This window comes from Solenopsis invicta, chromosome 16, assembly GCF_016802725.1.
Source record: "Solenopsis invicta isolate M01_SB chromosome 16, UNIL_Sinv_3.0, whole genome shotgun sequence".
Lineage (NCBI taxonomy): Eukaryota > Metazoa > Arthropoda > Insecta > Hymenoptera > Formicidae > Solenopsis > Solenopsis invicta.
This window is the reverse complement of record NC_052679.1, coordinates 10,035,449-10,062,784: the sequence shown is the minus strand read 5'-3', so window position 1 is coordinate 10,062,784 and position 27,336 is coordinate 10,035,449. Positions and strand designations below refer to the sequence as shown.

Here is a 27,336-nt window from a genome sequence, read left to right as displayed (position 1 = left end):
AAACGAATTAATTTTTGTTTTAAAGGCAAAGCTCACTTGTAGTAAATACGTTCAGTTGTAGCTTCTTTTCTCCATTACTTAAAGTTCTTTATGACTCTGCCAGTTTTCGTGCCACTCAACCTCAACACCGACATAAATACCATGGAGTGGAAATGCTTTGGCAGAGAAATCGATACACGTATCTCTAGTGTTTTTAACTGCTTTGGCACCACTGATCTCGAAACTAAAATAATCGCAATTGATCGTTTGAATATTCGGATTTATATCTAATTGATATGGTTTTACAAAAATATACATACCATAGTCCCACTTCACGACTCGACTGTCCCTCAACAACGGCTCACAATGGCAATTGCCGCACATGACTGGTATGGCTGCACACGCTGCGATAGATAATAGAAAATAGCGGAGAGTACAAGAGAACTCTAGATGTCCGAACGGCTGCAGTTAATAGTCTTTATTTAATAAGCAAAGATCTGACAGACGACTAGGATTACAACAACGCGGCTTGACTCTCGCGAGAAACTTGATGACTCTCGCTCGGCGCTGTCAAGCAGCAGCAGTGGCAGTGGTGCTCGCTCACTGCAGTAACGCTCAGTCCAGTTGATTTCAAAATATCTTTTTCTAGACGTCTTAAAGTCAACTTTTAAAAGACGTCTGCAGACGTCTATACAAAGTCGACTTGCAGTCAACTACTGAAAGCTTGACTCACAAAAGTCGACTTACAGTCGACATATAGATAGTTGTGCTGTTAGGGTGGTCAAGGCGAAAATTTGTGATAAAGCTACTGCAATAGCGCTTTGACAATGCCAGTGCCATAGTCACAAAATATTGACTCAAACTTTCTGACAAACTTTTCTTTTTTTATTTTTTATACCTGGCGTCGCGACGCTACCGCATCGCTTGATAAACCAATGAATTAAATGTAAATTTATTTGGTTGATTTCTCAACCTTACCCGCCATCCCTCGTTCTAATAGATTTATCAGCACTTGATGCTCCTGGGGTAAAGCGTTTCAATATGTTGCCTCGAAACAGGATTGAGTAACGCAGAAATCCTGGATATTTGTCGTTGGATCCCCGGCCTACTGGCCTATATCTCGGGTCGTCGACGCGCTTTGTGCCACTTGGTGAACCATCTTAAATTGTTGCGTCTTTCTCTCCCTTATCCACCTCCTATTTATTTTTTCTCCAGGCTGAACGTAACATTTGGTTACATCTGGCTGTTCACTGCAGAAAACAGTATTTAGTCAAATATATGTCAATTATTGTTGGCACTTATTTGGAATTTAATGTACACCCAAGGACTTTGATTCTGTCCATGAGGAAATTTTCCAAACTGAGAAATCATCACTTTCTACATACTCGCAGTTCATGATTAATGAAACGACTAGAGCTTATTGGTCGTTACGTTAATCATGAACTGTAAGTATGTAGAAAGATAGCGATTTCTCAGTTTGGAAAATTTTCCCATGGACAGATTCAAAGTCCTTGTGTGTACGAATATAATAATAGTTATTTAATATAGTGTAATGTAAATAAAGTAAACAAAATAAAGAAAAAATAAAAAAAAAATTTGTTATAAAACTACACGTAACTAGATTTAAATAATAGAAAAATAGAGTTATTTGAAATTTTTTAAATCTATTTTTGTATAAATCTAATTTTAATAATAGACGATTTAGTATAATGTGTATATCTATAATCCAAGGTGATAAATAGTATGTAATAACTATGTAAATACGGAGAAACGTTCTTATTATTTTTAGGCTGCTCAAGCAGAAGAAACTGACGGTGATAAAGCCAATCATTTACAAGATGCAATGAAACAAAATAAAAATAACGTGATATGTAGATAATTAAAAACATTTCGGAAATGTATTTCTCCGAATTTTTTAAGCGCAACTTACGCATGGTTAAATATACTTTATTACAGTAAATAACGTCAATAAAAAATTTTAATTAGAGTGCGCATCTATACCCGGATTGCGAATTTTAGCACAAGATATTATTTTTTATTACTGAAGGTAATAAAAAGTTAAAAATAAAAATTAATAAATTAATTTTATTTACTAGAAAATCTTAATTGACATTGCTGACACTGAGATGTTACCGGATGTTCTAGATGGTAAAAACGAAGAAATTGAAGCAGTTAAGGACAAAACGAAATTGAAGAGGTTGTAAATTTATAAAATATATTTTTATTTTTAGAAAAATAATAGATTTGAAAGTGGATCTGTACATACACACGATGATGACAAGGATCAAAACAAATATTTAAAGAAACACGAGAAAGACAGAAATTTAACTATGTTCTTCAAGTTTCATCCGAAACAATCAATGCAGTAAGTTCCTTTTAATCTCCTTAAAGCCTACTTTCATAAAGCTCAAGATAAGGAAAGTGACTAAATTAAAAGACAATGGTTAACTTATTCGAATAAAAATTCTTTTGTTCATTTTGTCTAGCTTTTAATAAAAAAGATAATCGATTTACTCTCGGATGCAGAATTACAAGAAAAAGAAATCTTTACGAATGCATGAGCAATCTATAATTCATCATGGATGCGCAGAGGCATATATGTTATAGTCACGAAAATTGGAGATTGTTAGCTCACTTCAACATAAAAGACATGAAGATATTAAAGAGAGAAGATTAGTTTTAGAAAGAATTATAAATACGATAAAGTTAATAGAAAAACGAGGAGCGAGTTATAGGGGTGCAAAAAATGCAAAAACAGCATACATTTTGAAAGATTCAAATTTGGATTATAAGAACTTTCTGGAAATTATATTACTTTTGACAAAATATGATCCGATTCTACAAAAACAGGTGGATGAATACATCACGTCAAGTTCAAAGTTAAACAGAAATAACTCTGATCTTGGTAGATCTGAAACTTTTACAACATTTTTATCAAAAACCACAATAAATTACATAATAGAATCAATTTCGAAACTAATGAAGGCACATATAGCACAAGAAATATAAGAAACGCAGGAATTCAATATTCAAATTGATAGTACGCAGGACATAATGTGTATGATCAGTTGTGCATTATTTTGCGTTATGTAACAGATAAGGTAAATGAGCGTGTAATAGCTATAGAAAACTGTAAATCCAAAACAGGAAAATATTTGGTACATCTCATTAGCTACTTATTAGATAAAAATGGAATTGATATAGGAAAATATATCAGGAGTTCTACTGACTGTGCGGTCAACATGCGCGGACAATATAATGGATTTTCCGCATGGTTCACTAAAACTGTACCTAACCAAATTAATGTTTGGTGCTGTGCTCATGTCCTCAATCTTGTAACGCAACGACAGTATGTACTAAGGCTGTTAATTTATTAGGAGTCATGAACTCTTATGCTAATTTTGTAAAGAAGTCCTATTCGCGTATGATAATTTGGGAAGAAAATAGTAAGTTTAAAGGGCTTAGCGCAATAAGTACGGTAAAAGTGCCCCCACGGAGTTTTGAGGTGGCCTTTTTTTCTAAGATAATTTACATGAAAAGACGCTTACATATCAAATTTTAGATTTCTATATGGAGACATGACCAAGATAGAAAGAAAAAACGATTTTTTTACATTTTCACGATTTTCACTTGGTAACAAATCAAACAAAATTTTGAACAAATTTTGAAAAATTAATTACACTTAGACATTAATAAAAATATTTTATACATTTGTTTTCGCTGCAAATGTCGATTATTAAAAAAATGAAAATAACTTTTAAACATTTTTTTCACCCTGATTGCGTTGATTGACCACCTTGAAAAAATTACATGTGATCTCTGCTCCCAACACCTACAACATATACTTTTTTTAGATTTTTTCAAAAGGTGAGCCACAATAAAAAAAAATTAAAATAACATTTTTTGTTAATTTTTTTTCAAAAAATAAGTAGATTAATTGCTAACGTTTTATTTGTCTATAAAATTCCATATTGAAATGTTTTGCTGATCACAAGTTGAAATTAGTGATAGTTAAATTATTTTTCAATTTTTATAATTCTATAACATAAGGTTTTTGTTCGCATTCATATTGCCTATCCTTTAAATCTAGACTAGATGACTGTACCTGCCGGCCGAATTCCCGTTGCCCCGATGGATCGAGCAGCTGAAGCGGGAATTCGGCCGGCGGAGTAAGAGAAGCGCGAGGCTTGTCGGTTTGGGGAGCGCGCGCCTTCCCGCTTTTGTATTTCGCGAGAGAATCGAGTGAGTATTAAAGACAAATGAATTCTAAAATGAGAGTTTAATTTTCCTACTCCGACCACTGACACCGTGGAAAGGCTCCAAGTTCCTTTGAATTATAGCAACCGAGCTTACGATACGAACATTTGGTCCTTTGAGCCGGATCATTCCGATTTTTAAAATTACGGAGCAACGCGAGTTTGCGAGTGACTTGCGTTCATTGTACGAACTGCGTGGCCGCTCTCGTTGGAGCTGTGGCGATCTTTGTCGCACCGCGCTTTATGGCGTGACTTTTTAATACATTTGTGAGTGCAGTGGACAGAGTTTGCCTGCTGGAGGCTTGCTGCAGTGGACATCAAACGGTAAGTGCGATCTTGCCGCATTAGTGACCAGTGATTATCACGCGCCTTACTTGCGTTGATCACGCGCTCTGTTTATTTCTCTCTCTCTCGCTCTCTCGTGCTCGCCGCTAGTGGCATACTTGCGTGTCTTACTCGCGCTGATCTCGCACTTGCTATATTTCTCTTGCTCGTTGTCTATGAGATGCTCCCGCGGGTTACCCGCTTCTGATCACGCGCGCTCTCTTTCTCTCGCTCTTGTGGGTTGCTGCTAGGAACGCGTATCCCGGAGTCGCCTCGCACCGCGTGTCTGGCACACGCGCGAATATTGAGACGGGATTCGATTTTCGCGGAAACTATACCGGGCGTCCCGGAAGTACACGATACACTGCTTCGTTTCTTTGCATTTTTGTTGTTAAGTGCAACCACGTATTCAATCGGAGTTTGGCATGGCTACTTTGGAGACGCTTGTTAAACAGCAAACCTTGCAGGCCAGCTATATCTCTTGTATGTGGACGAATATGCAGAAACTCGGCCAGGCAAAGATCGATCAGCACGAAATTAAATCGCGCTTGACGCGATTTGACAATTATTGGAAACAGTTTCAAGAGCGACACTGATCGCTCTCGAGGGTTTCGAGGCGAGCGCGTATAATAAGAACGATGTCTTCACCACAACTGAAGAAAGTTATTTCTCCGTGCGAGCTCAGTTTTTGACAGCCTTATCTAAAAAAACAACCGCCGGAGAGGAAGACTGACAAATCGAAAGCTAGTACGCAGCCACTTCTAAAACAACTGCATCTTCCGAAACTCGACCTTCCAAAGTTCTCGGGCGAGCAACTCGCGTGGGAGGATTTCCGCGACCTCTTCAGCTCGTTCGTACATAATGTGCTAGACATCCCCGCGGTGCAGAAATTGCAACATCTGCGAAGCTGTCTCGGTAACGTCGATCTATGCCTGGACAGACGCGCAGGTGATCCTCAGCTGGCTGAAATCCCATGTTTCAAGGTGGAAGCCATTTGCAGCCAACCGAGTTGACCACCAAATGGCACGCCAGCCGACGCAACTTTGCAACCGGAGACCTTGCTTTGATCAAGGACAAATTGTTGCTTCCGGCTAAGTGGCTCTTGGGATGTGTCACAGTGGTGAGCCCAGGACTGGATGGACTCGTACGTGTGGTCACCGTAAGGACGGCCTCCTCCATGCTGACGCGCCCAGTCACAAAACTGTGCCTGTTGCGTCCTGAGGCGGTGGAGGATCCTAATCCTGCCCAGGACTACGCCAAGGACGTCGCCGGGGCTCCCGCCGACTAATATATCTATGCTAACCCATGTGGTACTCTTTTTAATTTCTATACAAAACCTAAGTGATTGTATTTCTGCATTTTCATTGAAAAATCTTCCTATTTCTAACCCAAGTAGTATTTACTTAAAAATAAATATTTTTTATTTATTTAATCCAACCTAAATGTATTCTTCCCAAAAAATGTATGAAATCTTTAAATTGCGCCATTTATAAAGAGAATATGTTGCTCTTTGAAATAATTGCTGTACTACTTTTAACAAATAAAATGCAAGTGATAGTATCTTTATTTTTTAAATAAAATTTATTTTTTAAATAAAATCCAAGTGGTATCTTTAATTCCTTTTTAAATAAAATTCGAGTGATACTATCTGTGTATTTCTATTGAAAAATTTTTCTGTTTTAACCTAAGTAGATGTACTTAATTTTAAAAAGTTTCAAAGGAATATATAACATTTAATCTTAAAGAATTAAGGAAAAAACAGAAATGAGAAAGTTTTATTAAAATATAAAATTTTTAACTACAAAAAATTGCCGCTGCTAGATGTTTAAATATCTAAATAAAATGTTGTAAAATATTTATTATAATAGTTATGGTAACTTAGATAATTATAATAATTTACAATGTTACTTGTAAAAGATAATAATTTACAATGTTACTTGTAAAAGAAACAAGTGTTGAAGAAATTTACTCATTAACTTACTTCGCGTAATTACTTTATTTTATAACGCGTATCTTACAAGTGTTACATTTATCGCATTCTTTCTTATGTCAATTCTTTTCATTGCTTTTTTTATCTAGCAGCGGCAATTTTTTGTAGTTAAAAATTTTATATTTTAATAAAACTTTCTCATTTCTGTTTTTTCCTTAATTCTTTAAGATTAAATGTTATATATTCCTTTGAAACTTTTTAAAATTAAGTACATCTACTTAGGTTAAAACAGAAAAATTTTTCAATAGAAATACACAGATAGTATCACTCGAATTTTATTTAAAAAGGAATTAAAGATACCACTTGGATTTTATTTAAAAAATAAATTTTATTTAAAAAATAAAGATACTATCACTTGCATTTTATTTGTTAAAAGTAGTACAGCAATTATTTCAAAGAGCAACATATTCTCTTTATAAATGGCGCAATTTAAAGATTTCATACATTTTTTGGGAAGAATACATTTAGGTTGGATTAAATAAATAAAAAATATTTATTTTTAAGTAAATACTACTTGGGTTAGAAATAGGAAGATTTTTCAATGAAAATGCAGAAATACAATCACTTAGGTTTTGTATAGAAATTAAAAAGAGTACCACATGGGTTAGCATAGAAAAATTTCTTTGTTAAAATACAGAAATAGTATCACTTGTGTTTTTAGGTAAAATTAAAGATAAGGTGCGCACACACACATAAATACCGCCTTTTTTTACCTTTTTTTGAAAAGGTAATTTTGTACTGATATCACGCGTTTTGTAGTGTTAAGCAATAATATACTTTTGTAGACTTAAAGTTAAACGTAATTACCACATAGATTAGCATAGAAAAATTTTTCTGTTAAAATACACAAATAGTACCACTTGGGTAAATACTACTTGGGTTAGGAATAGGAAGATTTTTCAATGAAAATGCAGAAATAGAATCACTTAGGTTTTGTATAGAATTAAAGAGAGTACCACATGGGTTAGCATAGAAAAATTTCTCTGTTAAAATACAGAAATAGTACCATACGATATACATGCATCACATCACATGAGATGCGCATGACGTGCATAATGCATTATATATCCTCGTTTAACGTTAGTTAGTTGAAAAACAACAAGGATAAATGATGCATCGCATGTTATGTTATGCGTGAATCGCATGTTATGTTATGCATGAAAAGGAACGCACCCATAATCACATAAAACGGCTATAATGAGCACCACTCCGTGTCGAAAACGTATACAAGTTTCTCTTAGCGACGATCGGCAAAAAGAATGTCGTCTGTCCCGCAAACCGAGATATATTGCCGATTCAGTTCAGGTTACGGGTTAGGAAAGCTATGATATCACGACAATCATTGTCGCGACACTCGCGGCCATCGTGATGCATCACATGGTTGCATGCGGGCTGATATAGTGTAGAGTCCCTAGAAGTAGAGTCTGGACATCTGCCCCTAAAATGTCGGTGATGAATATGTCAGTGTATGTACATATATGTATACATATGTATACCTTATGTGTGTGTGTATGTTTATCATTGTGTGCACATAAACGTGTGGTATGCTGTTATCGCATTGGCTAAAGAGGATTAAATAAGGATCCGTATTGGTGCTGCCATTTTAGGTGCAGTTCAATCACGTGGAACCCCGAAATGTCCAGACTCTCCACTTCTAGGGACTCTAATATAGTGTAGTAACGAGCGCCACTCGTTACTCGTGTCGAAAAAATGTACTGGACAAGATTCGCTTGGCGACGATAATAATAATGACGTATCTTAAATGTAAATCGTCGAGATTTGGACTTTGCGTCGCGATATCTCAGCTCGTAGGGCACGGAGAGAAAAAATAAAAACACTTTTATTATGCAATTTTCCCCAAGCTATCGATTGAGACTACTCGGAACTTGATCGGTTCAGCCGTTACTGAGATCTGATAATCTCATTATGCTTGAACTCGTTGACTCGCGTAAAAGAGGCGCTGGTCTTTCTCGCTGACGCTGATGATGACGCTAACGCTGATGATGAAAAAAAAAAAAAAAAAAAAAAATACCGCGAGACGCGACCGCGCCTCCTGAAAACGATAGGCGGGACTGTCGCTTCACGAAGTTCCGCCGGCAACATTGCGTCCGTTTCGTCAACTTGACGAGGCGGGCGGAATGTTCGCATTCATATTGCTTATCCTTTAAATCTAGACTAGATGGCTGTACCTGCCGGTCGAATTCCCGTTGCCCCGGTGGATCGAGCAACTGGAATTTGGTCGGCGGTGTAAGGGAAGCACGAGGCTTGCCGGCTTGGAAAACGCGCGCCTTCCCGCTTTTGTATTTCGCGAGAGAATCGAGTGAGCATTAAAGACAAGTGAATTCTAAAACAAGAGTTTAATTTGTCTACTCCGACCACTAACACCGTGGAAGGGCTCCAAGTTCTTTAGAATTAAGGCAATTGCGCTTACGATACGAACAGTTTTCATTTTATAAATCACTGGGTCAAAAAGCAGTTAGTTTGATTCACAATGAATGACATTTACCAGGTGTATGTATAAGTTTTTTCCGGTTTTTTGGTAAAAAAAGAACACGTAATTTTCAAGAGAAATTATTTTTTTTTTTATTCAAAATATTGGCCATCGGCTTCTACACATTTCGCCTATCTTTCAGGTAATTTATGAATACCATGCCAGAAAAACTGCTTGTCTTTTGCGGCAAACCATTTGTCGAGCCATTTTCCAACTTCCTCGAAATTGCTGAAGTGTTGCTCTGTGAGCGCGTGCCCCATTGATGCAAAGAGGTGATAATCAGATGGCGCCAGGTCTGGGAAGTACGGCGGGTGCGGAAGAATGTTCCATCCAAGAGATTTTAAGATGTCTTTCATTGGTTTTACTGTGTGAGACGGCGCATTGTCGTGTAACAAATCACTTTGCCATGTCTTCTGGCCCATTCGGGTCGTCTTTTGATTAATGTGTGGTTTAAATTAATCATTTGTTGGCGTTGTGTATTAACGGTTTCGCCGGGCTTCAAGAGTTCATAATACACAATACCGCTCTGGTCCCACCAGACACAGAGCATGGTCTTCTTGCCGAAGCGATTTGGCCTTGGTGTTGATGGACCGTCTTCGCCAGGTGAAAGCCACTATTTTTTCCGCTTCGGGTTTTCAAAATAAATCCATTTTTCGTCACCCGTCAATTCAATACAAAAATGATTTCCTTTCGTAGCGTTGAAGCAGCATTTCACAAGTGACTTTGCGATTTTCCATTTGACGTTCATTCAAATTGTGTGGGACCCATTTACCGAGTTTATTGATCTTTCCCATTGCTCGTAAACGTCTGCTAATTGTTTCTTGTGATACATGTAATGCTTCTGTTAATTGCCGTTGAGTTTGAATTGGATCATCATCCAATAACTCCTGCAATTGCTCGACTTGGCATTTTTGTGGTCTACCAGAGCGCTCACTGTCTTTCACATTGAAATCATCACTTTTAAATTGTTGAAACCATGTCTCACATGTTCTAATCGATGGAGCGTGTTCACCATATGTTTCTACCAACAAACGATGACTTTCAATAGCCTTTTTCTTTTGATTAAATAAAAAAAGCAATGCGTGCCGCAAATGTTGTTTTTCAGGCATAAAACTCGACATGATCACTGAACAATAAAACAAAGACGCTAGTTTTTGGCGGACTCAACTTGTGTGTGTTTGTAGTTCTATGTCAGACGAACAAAATGACATATGTGTCAAATTAATACGCTGCGTACTTTTTGCTGGCGCCATCTCTTAGTGAAACCGGAAAAAACTTATGCATACACCTGGTATTCATTTTTAAACAAAAAACATATTTAATTCTCATCGCTATCTTCATTAATTACTGGATAAACTTTTTCTGTAGTGTACATATTAGATAGAATTACGCTAGATCCTATGATTTTTAATAGATATCGAGCATGGAATAAGTAGTGTATCATTGCAGCAATATGAGAACAAGATCCAAATCTGCGTCTATCATTAGGACAATCACATACATAACGTTGTATACCAGAGTAGATTACAGAATGATAAATGTAATCGATCTATCATATTGTTACGAGCCGAGCCGTCCCTGCGAGGCGAGTTCGAGCTGCGGTGTGAATAAGGCCGTGAAGCGTTCTCCTTGACAACGGCCTTGTTTATTAAAAAAATGAGCTGTCTGTAATTTTGGAGTTTGGTGTGTGATGATATGGTCGTGTTTGGTGGTTAACAATTAAAGTGATTTTGTGTTTGATAAAGAAGTCTAGTTCTTTTCCGGAGTGAGAGCGCGAGTAAACAAGTACCCCTTTTTGCTCGTAACATTTTGGGGGCTCGTCCGGGATCGAACGGACGGACAGAGAGAAACGATATACAATGCCTCTTACAAATACCCCACGCCGAGGGATCTGCACACGTTCCTCGGGAGACGCCGGGCATGCAATGTTAACAACGGGAATTGAGCGGACTCCTGAAAGTGTTGAAGGTGAAACGTCGAGCGCGGAGACGCTTCTTCGGACGGCGATGGAGGAGCTTAAACAGATGCGCGAAGAGCGCGCGCTACAGATACGGCAGCAGGAGGATCTTGTGACGCTTCTGCGACAACGAGAAATGGAACTCCGGCATCTTCAAGAAAACCAGCTAAGTCTTTCTTGTAATAGTGCCGCTAATAAAACCAGAGATGCACGCGATCAGAACATTTTGCCTCTTGAGAGGGAAACTGTTATCACGGGAGAGGAGGAAACCTCTCGAATTTTGTTAAACAATGAGTCGGGTCTTAAATTAAAACCAGATACTTTTGACGGAAGTACTCCGTTACGTGAATTCTTTTCGCAGTTTAACTTAATTGCTCGGGCGAGTCGTTGGAATGAGGAAGCACGAAAACTGCCGTGCTCGTTTCGTGCTTAAGAGGAAAAGCTCGCGCGGTATTAGAAAATGTTCAAGATTTGGATAATTTTAAATTCGCGGAATTAAAATCAAAATTAGAATTGCGATTCGGGGAAATTCATTCTCTACAAAGTTATTACTGTCAATTTACGAATAGGAAACAAAAGTCTGGGGAAAATTTTGCTGCTTTTGGGGCAGAAATTGAGAGATTGTCTCAATTTGCGTATCCCGAATGTCCACATTCCGTTCGGGACAAAATTGCTTGTGCACAATTTGTTTCTGCGATATCGGACGGTTTCATAAGGAGAACTCTTCAGTTAGAGGGAATATCATCCTTAAAAGTAGCGATCGAAAGAGCCAAGACAGTAAAATCTATCCAGGAAAGTTACTTTGAACAGAAAAAGAGAAGTAATTTTAACTTTTATAAAAGAAAAGAGAATTATTTCAGTTTAAGGAAAGGAGAGAGTGATGTTGAAAAAGAAGAGAAACAGGGTAAAGATAATGGGTAAAATAAACAGGGTAAAATAAACGGTAAAATAAAAGTAAATTCATAAAACAAAATGGAAATGGAAAAAGATACGAAAATAAAAATCGAATGGAATGTTGGCTTTGCGGGAAAGAGGGACATTTACGTTTTGAATGTCCCGGGAAATTGGGAAACGGGGTATAGTCAAACTTGACGGGGTGAGTTTGACTAAGAGAAGAAGAGCCCCGAGGGTTATGGGAAAGAGAATTAAACATTCCTATAGATTAAACAGAATTAAATGTAATTTAAATGAGTTTTGCTATTCTGGAGAAGTAAATAATAAATATTGTGTCTTTAAAATAGATACGAGCTCTGATGTATCAATTTTAAATAGTAGTTTTGTCGATTTTAATAAACAGAAAGTCGAGATTTTTGATTGTGGTTTGAAATATCCTACGGGGGAGAAAATTTTAATTAAATACAAGAAATTAAATACAGTTGTGAAAGTTCAACTTGGAGATTATTCTGTAGAGATTCCAATGTTAATTGCTGACATTAGTGATGATTGTATTTTAGGAGTAGATTTTCTTAAAATCGTGAATTTAAAAAATGTATTTGATTCCGCTTTTGGAACTCAATTTTTATCTAGTGAAAAAAATATTTTAAGATGTTCTCGTATGGAAAGTTTTTCCAGGGAAGTTCCTGATATTTTGAAAGAGCTTTTTATTAAGGATTCAGAAAATTTGGAGGAAAGTCAGAAAGAAATTTTTGCGAAATTTTTGATTGAATTTCAGGATGTATTTTCTGATGAAATTGTTGCAGGGAATTGTGATATTGTTGAACATGTCATTAATGTAAAAGATTCTTCCCCAATAAAACAGACACCTCGACGGATTCCAATTCATTTGCGAGAAGAGGTAAAAAAAATTATTCAGGATATGAAGGAACATGAAGTTATTAGAAAATCTCGAAGTCCCTGGGTTTCTCCGGCGGTCTTGGTAAAAAAGAAAGATGGAACTATCAGATTTTGTGTGGATTATAGGAAATTAAATGATATTACTAAAAAAGATTCTTTTCCGTTACCGAGGATTGATGACATCTTCGATCAATTAACAGGTAACGATTGGTTTTCCTCTTTAGACTTAAAAAGCGGCTATTGGCAAATAAAAATTTCTTCAAAAGATAAAGAAAAGACTGCCTTTTCTATCAGTAATGGTCTTTGGGAATTTAATGTGATGCCTTTTGGATTGTTTAACGCCCCTGCGACTTTTGAAAGATTAATGGAGAAGATTTTGCAAAATTTATTATCAAAGATTTGTTTAGTTTACCTCGATGATGTTATTCGGCAAAAATTTTGAAGAAATGTTGGAAAACATGAGAAAGGTGTTTCTTCGAATTCGCTCCGCGAACTTAAAGATTAATCCTAAAAAATGTGTTCTTTTTGGAAGAAAAATTAAATACTTAGGTCACATTGTATCAGTTAAGGGCGTTACAACGGATCCAGAAAAGATTGCAACTATAAAAGATTGGCCAATTCCGCATAATAAAAAGCATATTCGTAGTTTTTTAGGATTTTGCTCATATTATCGTAGATTTGTTAAAGAATTTTCGTCTATAGCTAAACCGTTATATGCTTTAACTGAAAATCAAGTAAAATTCTTTTGGGATGAGGAATGTCAGAGAGCTTTTGATAAGCTGAAACTTGCATTAACATCGTCTGCCATTCTTTCTTTTCCAAAGGGAGACGGGGAATTTGTTTTAGATACTGACGCTTCAAATGTAGGAATTGGCGCAGTCTTGTCACAAAAGCAAGGTGAAGAAGAAAAAGTCATTGCTTATTTTAGTCGAGTATTTTCCAAAGCTGAAAGGAATTATTGTACAACGCGTCGAGAATTGTTAGCTATTGTTGATTCTATAAAAACTTTTCGTCATTATCTTTACGGACGGAAATTTACGGTCCGAACGGACCATATTTCTCTAAAATGGTTAATGTCCTTTAAAGATTTAGAAGGACAGCTAGCCCGTTGGATGGAAAGGCTTCAGCAATATGAATTTGAAGTGATCCATCGGAAAGGTCAATATCATAAAAACGCTGACGGTCTTTCTCGACGACTGTGTGAAGATTACGGGTGTCAATATTGTGCTAAGGTGGAAATGAGAAATAGCTTATTAGAGGAAGGGATTGTAAGACGTCTTATTTTGGAAGGAGAAAACTTAGAAGAGTGGCAAAAAGATCAAAAAGAAGATCCTAGCATTTCTTTCATCTATCAAAACAAAGTCTCAGGAGAACGACCCTCGTGGACAGAGGTTGCTTCTAAAGATGCTTCTTGTAAAATCTATTGGTCATATTGGGATGCACTTGTTTTGAGAAATGGTATTCTTTATAAGAAATGGGAGTCTCCAAATTTGAAATCAAAAGTTTTGCAACTAGTTGTTCCGCGTACGCATATTAGACGAATTTTAGAAGAAGCGCACGATTCTTCTACTGGAGGTCACTTTGGGGTTAATAAAACTCTGGAGAAAATTCGTAAAAGATTTTTCTGGGCTACGTGTAAACAAGATGTTGAAGAATGGTGTAGAACTTGTAGAATTTGTGTTTCTAAAAAGGGTCCTTCCGGAAAAGGAAAATCTCCCTTACAAATTTATAATGTAGGAGCTCCATTCGAGAGAATACAAATGGATATATTTGGGCCTCTTCCTCCAACTTCTTCTGGAAATAAGTATTTACTCGTTATAGTTGATTGTTTTTCCAAGTGGGTAGAAGCCTTTCCACTTAAGAATATTAGGACTAATACGATAGCAGAGATTTTAGTCAAAGAAGTTATTTCTAGACATGGAGTTCCTTTAGAAATTCATACCGATCAAGGAAGGAATTTTGAATCTAAAGTGTTTTTGGAATTAATGCGTATACTTGGAATTAGGAAAACAAGGACGACTCCCTTACATCCTCAGTCTGATGGACAGGTAGAGCGCCAACATCAGACTATAATTAGTTATTTATCAAAATTTATTTCCGAGAATCAACAGGATTGGGATCATTGGGTTCCAATGTTTCTTCTAGCGTACAGATCTTCAAACCACTGGTGTAACTCCTGCTGAGTTATATTTTGCCCGAGATTTAAGACTTCCTTTAGATTTGTTGCGAGGAAGTCCTCCAGAATTTGAAAAAAATTTTGATGAAGATTATGTTAGAGGGTTAAAAAAAAAGTTGGAATCGATACATAATGACGTTAGGGAACAAATGGATTTAAGGTCTACTCGAGGGAAAAACAGGTATGATCAAGGGGTTAAGCAAATTCTTTTTCAGGAAGGGCAAAAGGTTTGGTTGTTTAATCCTCGAAGAGTTAAAGGGAAAGCTCCTAAGTTACAAAGAAATTGGGAGGGTCCTTATAAGATAATGAGGAAACTTAGCAAAGTGGTATTCTGTATCCAGAAATCATTGAGACATAGGAAAAAAGTGGTTCATGCGGATAGGTTAGCACCGTATTTGGAAAGGCAATTGGAGTAAGAATAGAGAATCAGAGCCCGCAAAATTTATTTGTTGTTGATTTGGAAGTGACACAGACAACGCTTAAAGTCCCCGTGACAGGAGATTATCATAAGATTCAGCATTTTAGAAGACAACACTCGGTAACCCATAACTGAGATCCGGGGTTGAACAAATGGGTTTGTCTTACAAATGGGTCTCAGAAGTGGACGACGCTCGGCAACCTGTGGCAGGAGCCCAGGGTAGAGCAGGAAATCGTCATTTTGGTTTGAATCGTGGGTGTTGAGTTACCCAAAGTAAAAAACTGGGGTAGGAAAAAACATCTAAACATTTTCTTTTTCTCCTAAAAAAAGTGTGAGTTTTGGAATAATGCGAGCGACGCTCGGTAACCCGTGTCAGTGACCCGGGGTAGAGCAGCAAATCGTCGTGTTTTTCTAGAAATCTTCACCTTGGGAGATGAGTTCATAGGATGTCTGACTAAAGCTTTTTCTTTTCAGAGTTATGTTATTTACAAAAAAATACTTGTCGGATTTTGTTTTTCATTTCAGTTCTAAGGCTCCTTTGAGATGATGTACATCGTATAGAGAGTCACTGAAATATTTCTTGTTCTTAAGAAGACCGTCTCGCCCCGGTGTTTTTGATCCAAGGTTTTCCCGCGGGCCCTAGGGCAAATGCCGAGACGGGGACTTGGGGAGCCTTTATGGCGATGAGTCCTTGGAAAATTTAATCTTCTCCTCCCCCTTGTCCGAAAAACGAAGAGACAAGCGCACAAGCTAGAAATTGAAGAGCTTTTGGAAATCCTTGGCGTTAGTTGTCGGGACGACAACCTTGAAGAAGGGGGATAGTGTTACGAGCCGAGCCGTCCCTGCGAGGCGAGTTCGAGCTGCGGTGTGAATAAGGCCGTGAAACGTTCTCCTTGACAACGGCCTTGTTTATTAAAAAAATGAGCTGTCTGTAATTTTGGAGTTTGGTGTGTGATGATATGGTCGTGTTTGGTGGTTAACAATTAAAGTGATTTTGTGTTTGATAAAGAAGTCTAGTTCTTTTCCGGAGTGAGAGCGCGAGTAAACAAGTACCCCTTTTTGCTCGTAACAATATGTAAGTTTTGCTATTTATGTGCCTAGATTTTACAAGAATTTTTATTATAGTGTTATTTTGATTTCTGATGTTTTCAGAATGATTTTTTCTGACTCATTCATCATTTCTGCTAAATAGGAAATAGCCTGTGATAATTGATATGATCCAGTGAAAAGAATTTTTAAATCTCTTTCCGTTATTTCAGAAAAATCCAGTAAATTGGCTGATGTCAATTGTTGAAATTAAATTTTTTGTCGGTTTCAATGTTCTGTTTCTATTCCTTCAGCCAACGAATTTTCTACATTTCGTCAAGACTTTATTTGTTGAATGATTTTATTCGAAACTTCAAAATCAGATTGTAGTCTCTTGCCAAAAGTATTAAAAAAACAAGCAATTTTGAAGAATAACCAAATTTTTGGAAGGAGTTTATTATCCAAAGTGTGGTGAAAAAGTTGATATTTCTGCCCGAGAATCTCATGAATTCCTTCAACAACCCAACAGATTTTAGTAACCCGAGAGTCATTTGATTCTTCGGTTTTTATTTGTGCTCATTTTCCTTTTAAAACTGGCATAATCCTTCATATCCTTGTTCTTCCAGTTGTTTCACGACATCTTGAAACCCTCTATCAACTACCCAAATATCACCTGCTTTCATAATTTTTTAAAAACCATTAGGATTATTTAGCAGTATTTTCATTATTTCTGCATTGTTTTGAGTTGCATAAAAAGGTCCTTCCATTTCAACAATATAACCATTTGTTGTGGAAATAGTAAATAGTTCACACAATAGTAGTTTTTTCTGTCTAGAGTATGATTTTCGTTGATAGTTATTTTTGGTACTTTTTTTATGACAAATATATGTGCCATCAAATATTAATACCAATTGATCATTTAGCTCATACAACATTTTAGCTATCTCGGATATTTGATTATTAATGAGTTCTTCGCGAGATAAACTGGAATAGCCAAAATGATTTGGCAAAATTTTCAAATGGATTCATGACTTCTTCACAGTAATCAGAGACTTGTTGCCCATAATCGAGTTCAAGAACAGCTGCAATCACATTGTTTGAACTACCAGTTCTTAATTTGAATAAAAAAACTACTAAAGTTTGCAAAACAGTTCAAGTTTTTGAATTTCTCATTGATGTCATCATGCCACATAATTTACTAAGATTTTCCCACGTGAAGCCAGTGAATGTTTTTAAGCGTTCATTAGATAAAGAACCATCTCTAACTGCATTTTTTAATTCATGATTACAGTTGTCAGACAACTGATTGACGAAATTCATAAGGTCTAATACTTCTGTTGTATTGAAGTTTGAATATATTTTTATATTATTTAATTTGTCTTTGAAAAATCTTTTTTTTATGATGTGTGTAGAACAACACCGATTTCCCTTAGGAATAAAAATTCTTTTTTTTTTAAAGACTTGTATTCGGGCTTCAAATGGCACATTAATGATTTCCGTTGATAAACCGCAAAGAAAAGCATTTATGCGACGCTACAACTCACTGAAAAGACATTTCTAGAACTTTTTCTTTTTTATTCAATCGAAGAACAAATGTTGAATCATCACCAGATGATTGTAAGCTAACAATAGACAATAACTGTAAGCTGCTAATAGATGATTGTAGTAAAAGTAATAAAGTTTCAGATTGTATTTTTTTGTAAAAAATTTAATAGCTTCTTTATTGTCAACTTCCGGAAATTCAAGAACATTTGATGATTAAAGAACTGTTAATGGACCCAGATAGCACAGTGACGTTTTAAAAACATATTTAAAACGTACGTATTAGACGTTTTGGACATATTAAAAATATCCAGTTTAGATCTATGGATATCTTAACACTTTCGCTGCAGCTGACGCCTATGGGTGCCGAAGCCCTACGTTCGCGCATGCGCATGGCCCCGATAGGCGCCATATGCCTTTTATTATTCAAGGCGTTAATACGCAACCGGCACTGAAGAGAATCGCAAGTGTGTTTGTTAGCGTGTTGGTTAGGACCTAGAACTTTGAAAGTTTTTTGCCGTTTCCGGTTTTTTTATTTTTGTTATTTTGAGATGCAGGAAAGTGATGCGGGTCCTTCAAAGCCTAAGAAACGCAGGTTAGCGTTTAAAAATCCAAAATTACTGGCAGATAAAAAACTTTTTAGTATTTTGTACTCTAGTGATAAAGATACTATTGATTTGGATTATATGAGCGATTTAGATTTTGCTCCAGAATAGGGTGATTCTGAATCAGAAAAGGAGGATACAGACGAAGGTGATGAAGGTAAAAATTTTGAATTCTTAGGTTTATGGGTCTTATTAGGTTTATTTTTTATCAATATCGGATAAACCGCCTTTGCCATTACCACAGCCAGATATAGCTAATAAGATTCCTGATATCATCACAAATTTGTCTCGACAGAATACGAACGAACAAAGATTTAGACTTATTTTTTTTTACGATTTCCTTACAGTTTCCTTTTACAAAAAGTATTAAACTTTTAGTGACGATTCCTAACAATAATTAACCTATTGATTACTTTCGATTACTATTCGACGACGAATTTCTAAATCTAATAGTTGAAGAAACGAATCATTATGCTGAAGAAATGTTCTGCACGGGAGGAAAATCCAAAAAATCGAGAATTACGTAATGGAAACCGGTTACCTGCGAAGAAATGTTGAAAGGAGGGGTGTCAATAAGGTCGTTTCTTGGACCACGTCAGAATCGCTCCAAACTGTGGTATTTTCTTCCTACCGATGTAGCTCACAACCTCCTAGAACCGTTTGCTGTCCGAGCAATTAGAGTCTGAGAACGGGCAACTTGAAATCTCAAAAATCAATAGAGTTTTTCACATGGTGGTAGTGCCGGTCTCATTTCAGCATGTCATTGTTGAGCTTCCATCACCATATTTTCTCAAAAACTACTAGAGTATTTGCTGCTTTAAATACGAAAAGGAGCTCATCAGACCTTCATGCATTTAAGATAGAATCAAGCCTGGTATTTTGAACGGATTGCCATATTACTGAACAATCATGCAATAGCATCCCTTGTGATGAATTGGACGATACTACTATAAGCCCAAACTTGATTTTAAGGAATAACATCATTTTGCGAATGCAATGTATATTCGAAATCACATACTGTGAAAAAATATTTGAATTCCAAACCTCAGTGAAGAGATGTAAAGAATACCTTCCGGAACGGACTTTTTTTTCATAGAATGCAATGCTCAGCTTCGCGGAGCATTGGTATCATTCAGGTTATTGTGTTCTGCTGCACAGTATGTACAACAAATAATCAATCGTTCCATTTTAATTAACAATTCATGCATTCCCAAAACGAGAACAGTACTGTGCACTATCCACACTTCCAGTAGCTTTGTTCTTTTGTTTTTCTTCCCGGCATTCGTTCCTCTCAACAGATTCAACATCGACTTGGATACACAGTTGTCTTTTTAGCGCATTCTTGAACTGAAAGCATTGTAGGTGAACTGTCACCACATTATTCTCATCGCACTTATGTTTAAATGAATCGTCTTTATCAACGATCAGCGCATTTTCAGAGCATAAACAGTATTGCGCGCTGATCTTCTTCAGTAGCTTAGTTTCTCGTTTTCACTACTTTTTATCGCTCATTACCATTTTCTTGTTACTATTACGTTAATATCCATTATCCGACATTATGAGCAATCGTACGAGCAGCACTTTAAGTACTATCAGTACTGAATCTGTTGCTACAACTGATACTCCTCAGTGCTCCAACATCTCAGAATCAAGCAACATCCCTTCTTCGGTGAAAATAAGAGTCAGCATCCAGGGCTGCAGAGTATCCGGGGCGAGATGCATCGTATGTAAGAAGGCTAAGAAACTGACTCGTATTTCTCCTGTGGCGAGAACACAAATATTCATAGACAGAGGTATAATTATTCCGCCAGATACTCGATGTTGTAGAAGACACTTGGAAAATGGTTTTCTCAGTAAAACAGCAACAAATGATATCGAAGTAAAGTCAAACTATTCGATTCTAGATGATAAAACTCTTTGTGGTTTGTTAGAAAACTTGCGTTCCGTTGCTTCTCGGAAAGGACTCGATTTTGATTATCCACCTGCACTTACTGATGACGATTATTATAATCTGACTGGGTTGAAGAAAGATCAATTCGATTCCGTTCTTGCTTCAATCTCTGGTCATATTAGATCTACATCTGGACGTTCTCCTCGGACTTGCCTTGCTTTTGACGAAACTACGTACTGGTCTTTCGCTTTCAGTTTTGTCTACCTTATTCGCTCTCCAAAAGAGAAGAGTTGGTAGAGCGATAGCTGCAGCTCGTACTGCTCTCCTTTCAATGTTTGTCCCGAACTTTTTGGGAACAAATCATATCTCTCGAGAAGATTTCATCACAAAGCATACGAGAACCATGGCTAAAACGCTCTTCGCGGGTGAAGAGGATGTCTGTATCCTTGTAGCCGACGGTACGTATATGTATATAGAGAAAAATTCTAATTACAAGTTCCAGAGACGAACTTTCTCACTCAACAAAGGACGTCCGCTAGTGAAACCCATGATTCTCGTAAGTTCAACAGGATACATCTTAGAAGTTTTCGGACCTTACTTCGCGGATGGTAAAAATAATGATGCAAACATTTTGACCAGCATAATGCGATTTGACGCGAGTAGGCTCCGATTTTGGTTGCAACCTAACGATGTTTTGGTGGTGGACCATGGTTTCAGAGATTGCCTCGAGATGCTGCAAGATATAGGTCTCATAACTAAAATGCCCCATTTCCTCCGAGAAGGTTCGCAACATACTACATCTGAGGCCAATGAATCACGCCTCGTGACTAAAATACGCTGGGTGATAGAGGCGGTTAACGGTCTCCTCAAGAAGTGGAAAGCACTAGATTATGTATTCCCAAATTCTCAAGTACCGTATGTGGGAGATTACGTGCGCATTGTATCCGCTCTTTGCAATGCTTTCAGATCACCGAGGATCAGTGACGATCCAAATGATACGACCATTGTCGAGCGTATGTTGCGTCTATCGCAAATGCCGAACCTCCTCCAGGAAAGAGTTGAAAGAGAAGGTTGGTCCAGGAAAAGGGTGATGTGGCAACCCGTAGTTGCGGATTCACTCCCTGATTTCCCTCAATTGACCTTAGACGAGTTGGCTCATCTGACCATTGGTTCATATCAATTGAAGCAAGCGCAATCGTATGCAGAGGAGCACACAGCTGAAGATGGGATGTATGAACTGTTCGTCCATAGGCAAGAGAGGAATATCTTACGTCTTCAGATACAGTCGCGCCACACATCATCGAAGATGTATAACCTGTGGATTGAATATAGTCAAGGAATCAATCCCATCATATCCTGGTACTGTCAATGCGAGGTCGGTGCTAGAACCGTTGGTTGTTGTGCACATGTGGCATCCGTCCTTTGGTATTTGGGGTATTCAAGACACTCTAAAAAACTTCAAGAACGACCATCCCAATCCTACGCACAATATATCCAAGATGCAGCTGAGAACATTTCAGACTGGTCTGACAATGAGTCAGGTGGAGATGGCGACCAATCTAATTGAAGATTCTCCGGCGCCTACTCCCAATTTCTCAATTACTGACTGTTCACTTCTTCATTGTGAATTCGAAGAGTATTGTAACGGTATTAAAAATAAACGATAATTAAAAATATTGCTATTAAAAATAACGGTGTTATTAACAAAAAATATATAAAAAAACAAAAAAATATATAAAAAACAAAAAATATATAAAAAAACAAAAAATATATAAAAAACAAAAAATATATAAAAAAACAAAAAATATATAAAAAACAAAAAATATATAAAAACAAAAAAAAACAAAAAAAGAGCTACAAAAACTTTCTACGTCCACGTCGTTAGCTCTGGGTAAAGCTAAAGGAAAGTTCCCTTTTTGAATGAGCGAGAGGGGTGGCATTTCCACTTCTTTTTTGCTCGTCAAACGCTCGGACAGCAAACGGTTTTAGGAGGTTGTGAGCTACATCGGTAGGAAGAAAATATCACAGTTTGGAGCGATTCTGACGTGGTCCAAAAAACGGCCTTATTGACACCCCTCCTTTGTGGCACTATTATTGCATACAGGAAAAATAAAGCTGCAACGCCTCCAAGACTATTGGAAAAAGCACCCATTGTTCAATTTTAAATGTTTTTCTGATCATATGAGCCGCGACCGCTTCTTATTGATAATGCGGTACTTGCATTTTTCTAAAAATCCAGATCAAGGAGAAAAACCCACCGGTTGCATAAAATCAGACCTGTTATAGATTTCTTTAATAATAAAATGTCTTTCATTTATTCTCCCGGCAAAGAATTGTCACTTGACGAGTCGATAGTGTTATGGCGTGGGCAATTGATTTTTTGCCAGTATATAAAAAATAAACGCCATAAGTATGGCATAAAGTTGTATATGCTCACAGAGCCCAGTAGTGTGATCTTAAAATCATTGGTATATACAGGAGCTTTAGACGATACAAGTGGAAAAGGTCACGCAACAAAGATTCTTTTACATTTATTGCAAGAACGTTTAGACTCAGGCCATTCCATTTACACGGATAATTTTTACAATTCATTTGAATTGGCTCATCAGCTAACCAGCCGTGCTACTTACTGTACTGGAACTCTCAATTCCAGAAGAAAAAGCAATCCTAAAGCCGTTCTTACAAAGAAACTAAAACAAGGTGAAACTATAGCTGCATATTCGAATAATATATTTATAAGAAAATGGAAAAACAATCAAGACGTTTTGTATATCTCTAACGAGCATGGAAATGACATGATCGAATACGAGGATAGGCGAAATCGCAGTAGAACGAAACCTGCTCCCATTTATTACTACAATAAATACATGGGCGGTGTTGACCGCCAAGACCAATTAAACGCTTATTATCCCTCGCACAACAAAACGGTGAGGTGGTATAAGAAATTAGGAATACATTTTATACAGCTGATGGTACTGAATTCCCATTTATTATATAAGCAATACTCTGGAAATAAAATGTCGCTCTACGACTTCAGACTATCGCTTTTGAGCAGTCTTTTACTATATAGAAGAAAGTAAACCGACACCTGTCTGTAGAAATATATCAAAACATGTACTTACAAAAATTACGTCACTCAGTAACGACGGCCGAATAAATAGAATGCGTTGCAGAGTGTGTTCTGGAAAAAAAGATAAGAAAACTAACAATATACCACTGTGACAAGTATCCAGAACAACCAGGATTTTGCGTTGGAGAGTGTTTCGCGATAGCTCATACCTAGTTTGTAAGAGAAAAACGTTCCTTTTATGTTCTCTATTATTCCTCTTTGATTCTTTTTGTTTAGTGCGTATTTCTTGTTCCTATTGTTTTACTTTTATTATAAAAGTTATTACTTTATTTTCATTGACTTGTTTCTTTAGCATAATGTTTAAATAAATGTTTTCTATTTGTGTTATGCAAAAATTGTTTACTTACACTCCATTAGTAAAACTCAGTCAGAAATTTGCGCGACAGCAATAGGCGCCGCTCAGCACTGAGCAACATCTTTTTAGCTTAGGTGCACACGGCACCTATCGACGCCAGAGCAGAAAAATTGGTGAAAGTCCTGTAATGTACATTCATGATGCAAAATAATCGAATTCTGACACCAAACATGCGATATATTTAAAAAAACCATTGCCGCGTCCAAGTAACTCCACACCCCCAAAGAGCCGCAGCAAAAGTGATAAAGACGTTTTAAAAACATCCAGTGTTATCATTATGGACTTCTTAAAAACGACTATAACTCGACAGCAATTGACTGTTTGTTGACTATATTTGTCGATTTTTGAAAGTCGACAAATGGTTAATAAATAGTCAACTGAAATATGACTCAAAGTCGACAAAAACTCTGTTCTCTTTATGACAAAAGATCTTATACTTTTTTAAGTTATTTATATCTTTTTCTTCTTTTTCTTCGGCAAAGCGAAAAGATATAAATAACAGATATTTTATATTGCCAAAAAGACAATTAACATAAAAAGAAATTTTAGTTTTAATTTGCTCGTAGCCCGTTAGCATAGCAACAGAGCTGCGCTGCGATCTGCTGCGCAGCTCTCCCAAGCCTCTCTCTTTACCAGTTTCTGTGTTGCGTGTGTTGTGTTCTGTTTCTTCCTGCTTCCATGTGCTTCGGTATCTACGAGGTAAGTATGATAAAAATCATCTATTTTAAGAGTAAAGCCGATGGCACACGGTACGATTTTTCGTACTAGATTTAGTCACTAAGCACGAAAGTCTTTCGCGAGTATCTTTTAAAACCTAAAATCACAGAGGTTATGTTCAAGAAACATGGTCGTGTTCGAGTAAAGATGTAATTATATGTAATGTTTTGATAATTACTTAAAAATTAAAGGAATTAAAGGATTACTTTTTCAGGGGGTCGATTGTGTATTTTTGAAAGAGCGAAAATGTGAAAAGTGGAGCATTGATTGCATGGTGTAGACTTTTAGATCTAACGATGTCATCAATCAATACTGCTACTTTTTACATTTTCACTCTTCTTCAAAAATACACAATCAATCCCAGGACAGTAAAACATAACGTTATATAAAAGATACCAATAGAATTGTGTTCTGTTTATTAATAAAGTAATTATTTTGTCTTTCAAACGCATGCCGACGAAAATTTTTATAAGAAAATGCAAAAGTAAAGTGTAAATTCAACCGCATCATTAATCTGCTGGAAAATAAAAAAGGTGATGAAGCCGACCCAGTCGAACAAAATAACAATAACTTGTTACCAGATTTTCCTTTTACTACAATACAGGAATTGAATAATTTCAACGAGTAATTGATGCAGAATGACGTTCAATGACAATTCGTAAGTTTATTATAATTTATAAATTTTTAAGAGATATTGACATAAAATATTAATAAAATATATAAAATATAAAACAAAATTATAATAATATAACAATATAACAAAACTATAATAATAAAAAGCAAAACTAGTATAATCTTTTAGTTATTTTAACTATTGTAATTTATATGTTTCATAATTGAATAATTAAGCATTCTTTTTTTATAAATTTTAGTATTATATAAAACATTTCAAAAGCTAAATTGGAAATTCCAACTTCAAAGCACACTAAAAGAAATGTATATCTTTGTGTTTTTTTTTATATTCAAAATATATCTATTATATTATAAGAAAAAAAAAATGTCAAAGTTTGGCGGAGATATTGTCTGTAAGATAGTGCAAAATGTCATGTCTCAAACAATTGCAGATGAATTGGCCCAAATTTATACATGGACAGGTTAAAAAAAGAGATTAGCGTTAAAGAAAACTAAAATTTCAGACGTTATTATTGGTACATATATATATTTACTTTATTCATATTTACACTGAAACGTTACGTCTCTCCGCCGTGCCACCACTCCGGTCCAAACGCCGAATGCAACGCGTAAGACCAAGCACGTGCACGCGCTCAGCTAAGCTTGCCGTGATCACGCGCTACCATGCGTGCCGCGCGCCGCGTTCGGCAAACGCTCCTACTCCGGCCGGCCCTACCGCGCGCGCTGATTGGTACTTGCGACCGCGCGGACCGCTATATAAGCCGGCAGCGGGCAGCCGAAATCAGATCGCTCCGAGCCACCGATCTCAAACCTACTCCGCTCCTGCGCCGGGTATTCTCGACGCTCCTTAGCTTGGGCATTCTCAAGCACTTCCTCGGGAACAGGCATTCTCGTTCTAACTTTCTCGCGACGGGCATACTCGTCGGTCCTAACGGCTGGGAATACTCGGCCGATCTCATCCTCCGTCCGCGACGGGAATACTCGTCGTTTCCGCGACTGGGTATTCTCGGCCAATAGAAACCGTCCGTCCCGCAATTCCGTTCTCGGGGATTCTCGAGACCAGCACCGTCGTCGGGAATGCTCGACGCCGTCCTCCGGCTCATTCCGCAAACCTGTTCCCTACGGGGTGACAACACTCCGCAGGAGAGACCGCTTAGGTCTCTACCGTCGACCGCTCTCGCGTATTGCGGAACTGTCCGCTGCACCGCGCACTGCCGATTCCGCGATCGCGACCGTCCGTCGCGCGGACCAATCACGGCCCATTTAACCGTAAGTTAAGTTAGCCGCTTCACGGCAACTCCGATCATTGCTTCCGAGCCTTGCGCATAATGCCTGTCCGTCTGTTGCTATAACTATCCGAGTCCGTTCTTTAATATTAAGTGAAACCACGAATTATATTTTCTTGTCCGCGGAACCGATGACTGTTAACCGAGCAACCCCGATTGCTACCTCCGAGCGCATAGCGCATAACACGTGTCCGTCTGTTTCCAGAGTTTCTAAAATCCGTTTCTTCTAAGTGTTTAGATATTAAGTACGCCGCGAATACATTATGACCGTTCTCTTAGTTTCACACGGGCCGACGACCGCGCAATTAAGCACTCCAGTGCCGTAATACTATTCGTGGAGTTCAGTATTATCCGATAACGAGATCGGGACCTTATGATTCTTTTGTACTAAACCATAGCAAAATATATTTAAACTATTTCGTTTCCACTACCAAACCACGGCGTTATCATTTGACACGAACCCGGACATCCGGCGAGCACATCCGAGCAACCGATCCTGAACCTAAATCCCGTAACCGACACCGAGAAACTACCAGCGTTACAACACAATATACTTTTTATTTGTTTCATTCATTCCGCATTTAACCGTTCCATTATTTTATCATCTCTTTCTAGAAACAATTATGATTTCAATAAATACGACAATTGCCAAAGTGGAAGGGTATATGAAAGAATGTGTGCAACAAGCCAGCGATAGAATTAGATCGCTCTCAAAAAAATAAATTTTATTAATTAATAATAGATGAAGAATGCGTCATTCTACTCG

At 37.2% G+C, this 27,336-nt stretch overlaps 1 protein-coding gene across 1 annotated transcript; it reads left to right on the top strand.

Moving 5' to 3' along the window:
- Positions 1 to 22,273: 22,273 nt before the first annotated feature.
- Positions 22,274 to 25,633, top strand: LOC105203177 (piggyBac transposable element-derived protein 4). The gene has a single exon (XM_039459157.1). It carries the CDS (start codon positions 22,753 to 22,755, stop codon positions 23,527 to 23,529), a length of 777 nt encoding a protein of 258 aa, XP_039315091.1. The 5' UTR covers positions 22,274 to 22,752; the 3' UTR covers positions 23,530 to 25,633.
- The last annotated feature ends 1,703 nt before the right edge of the window (positions 25,634 to 27,336 follow it).

What these genes read in the sequence shown, in the direction of transcription:
- LOC105203177 (XM_039459157.1), top strand. Translation starts at nt 22,753, where the DNA reads ATGTCTTTCATTTATTCTCCCGGCAAAGAATTGTCACTTGACGAGTCG.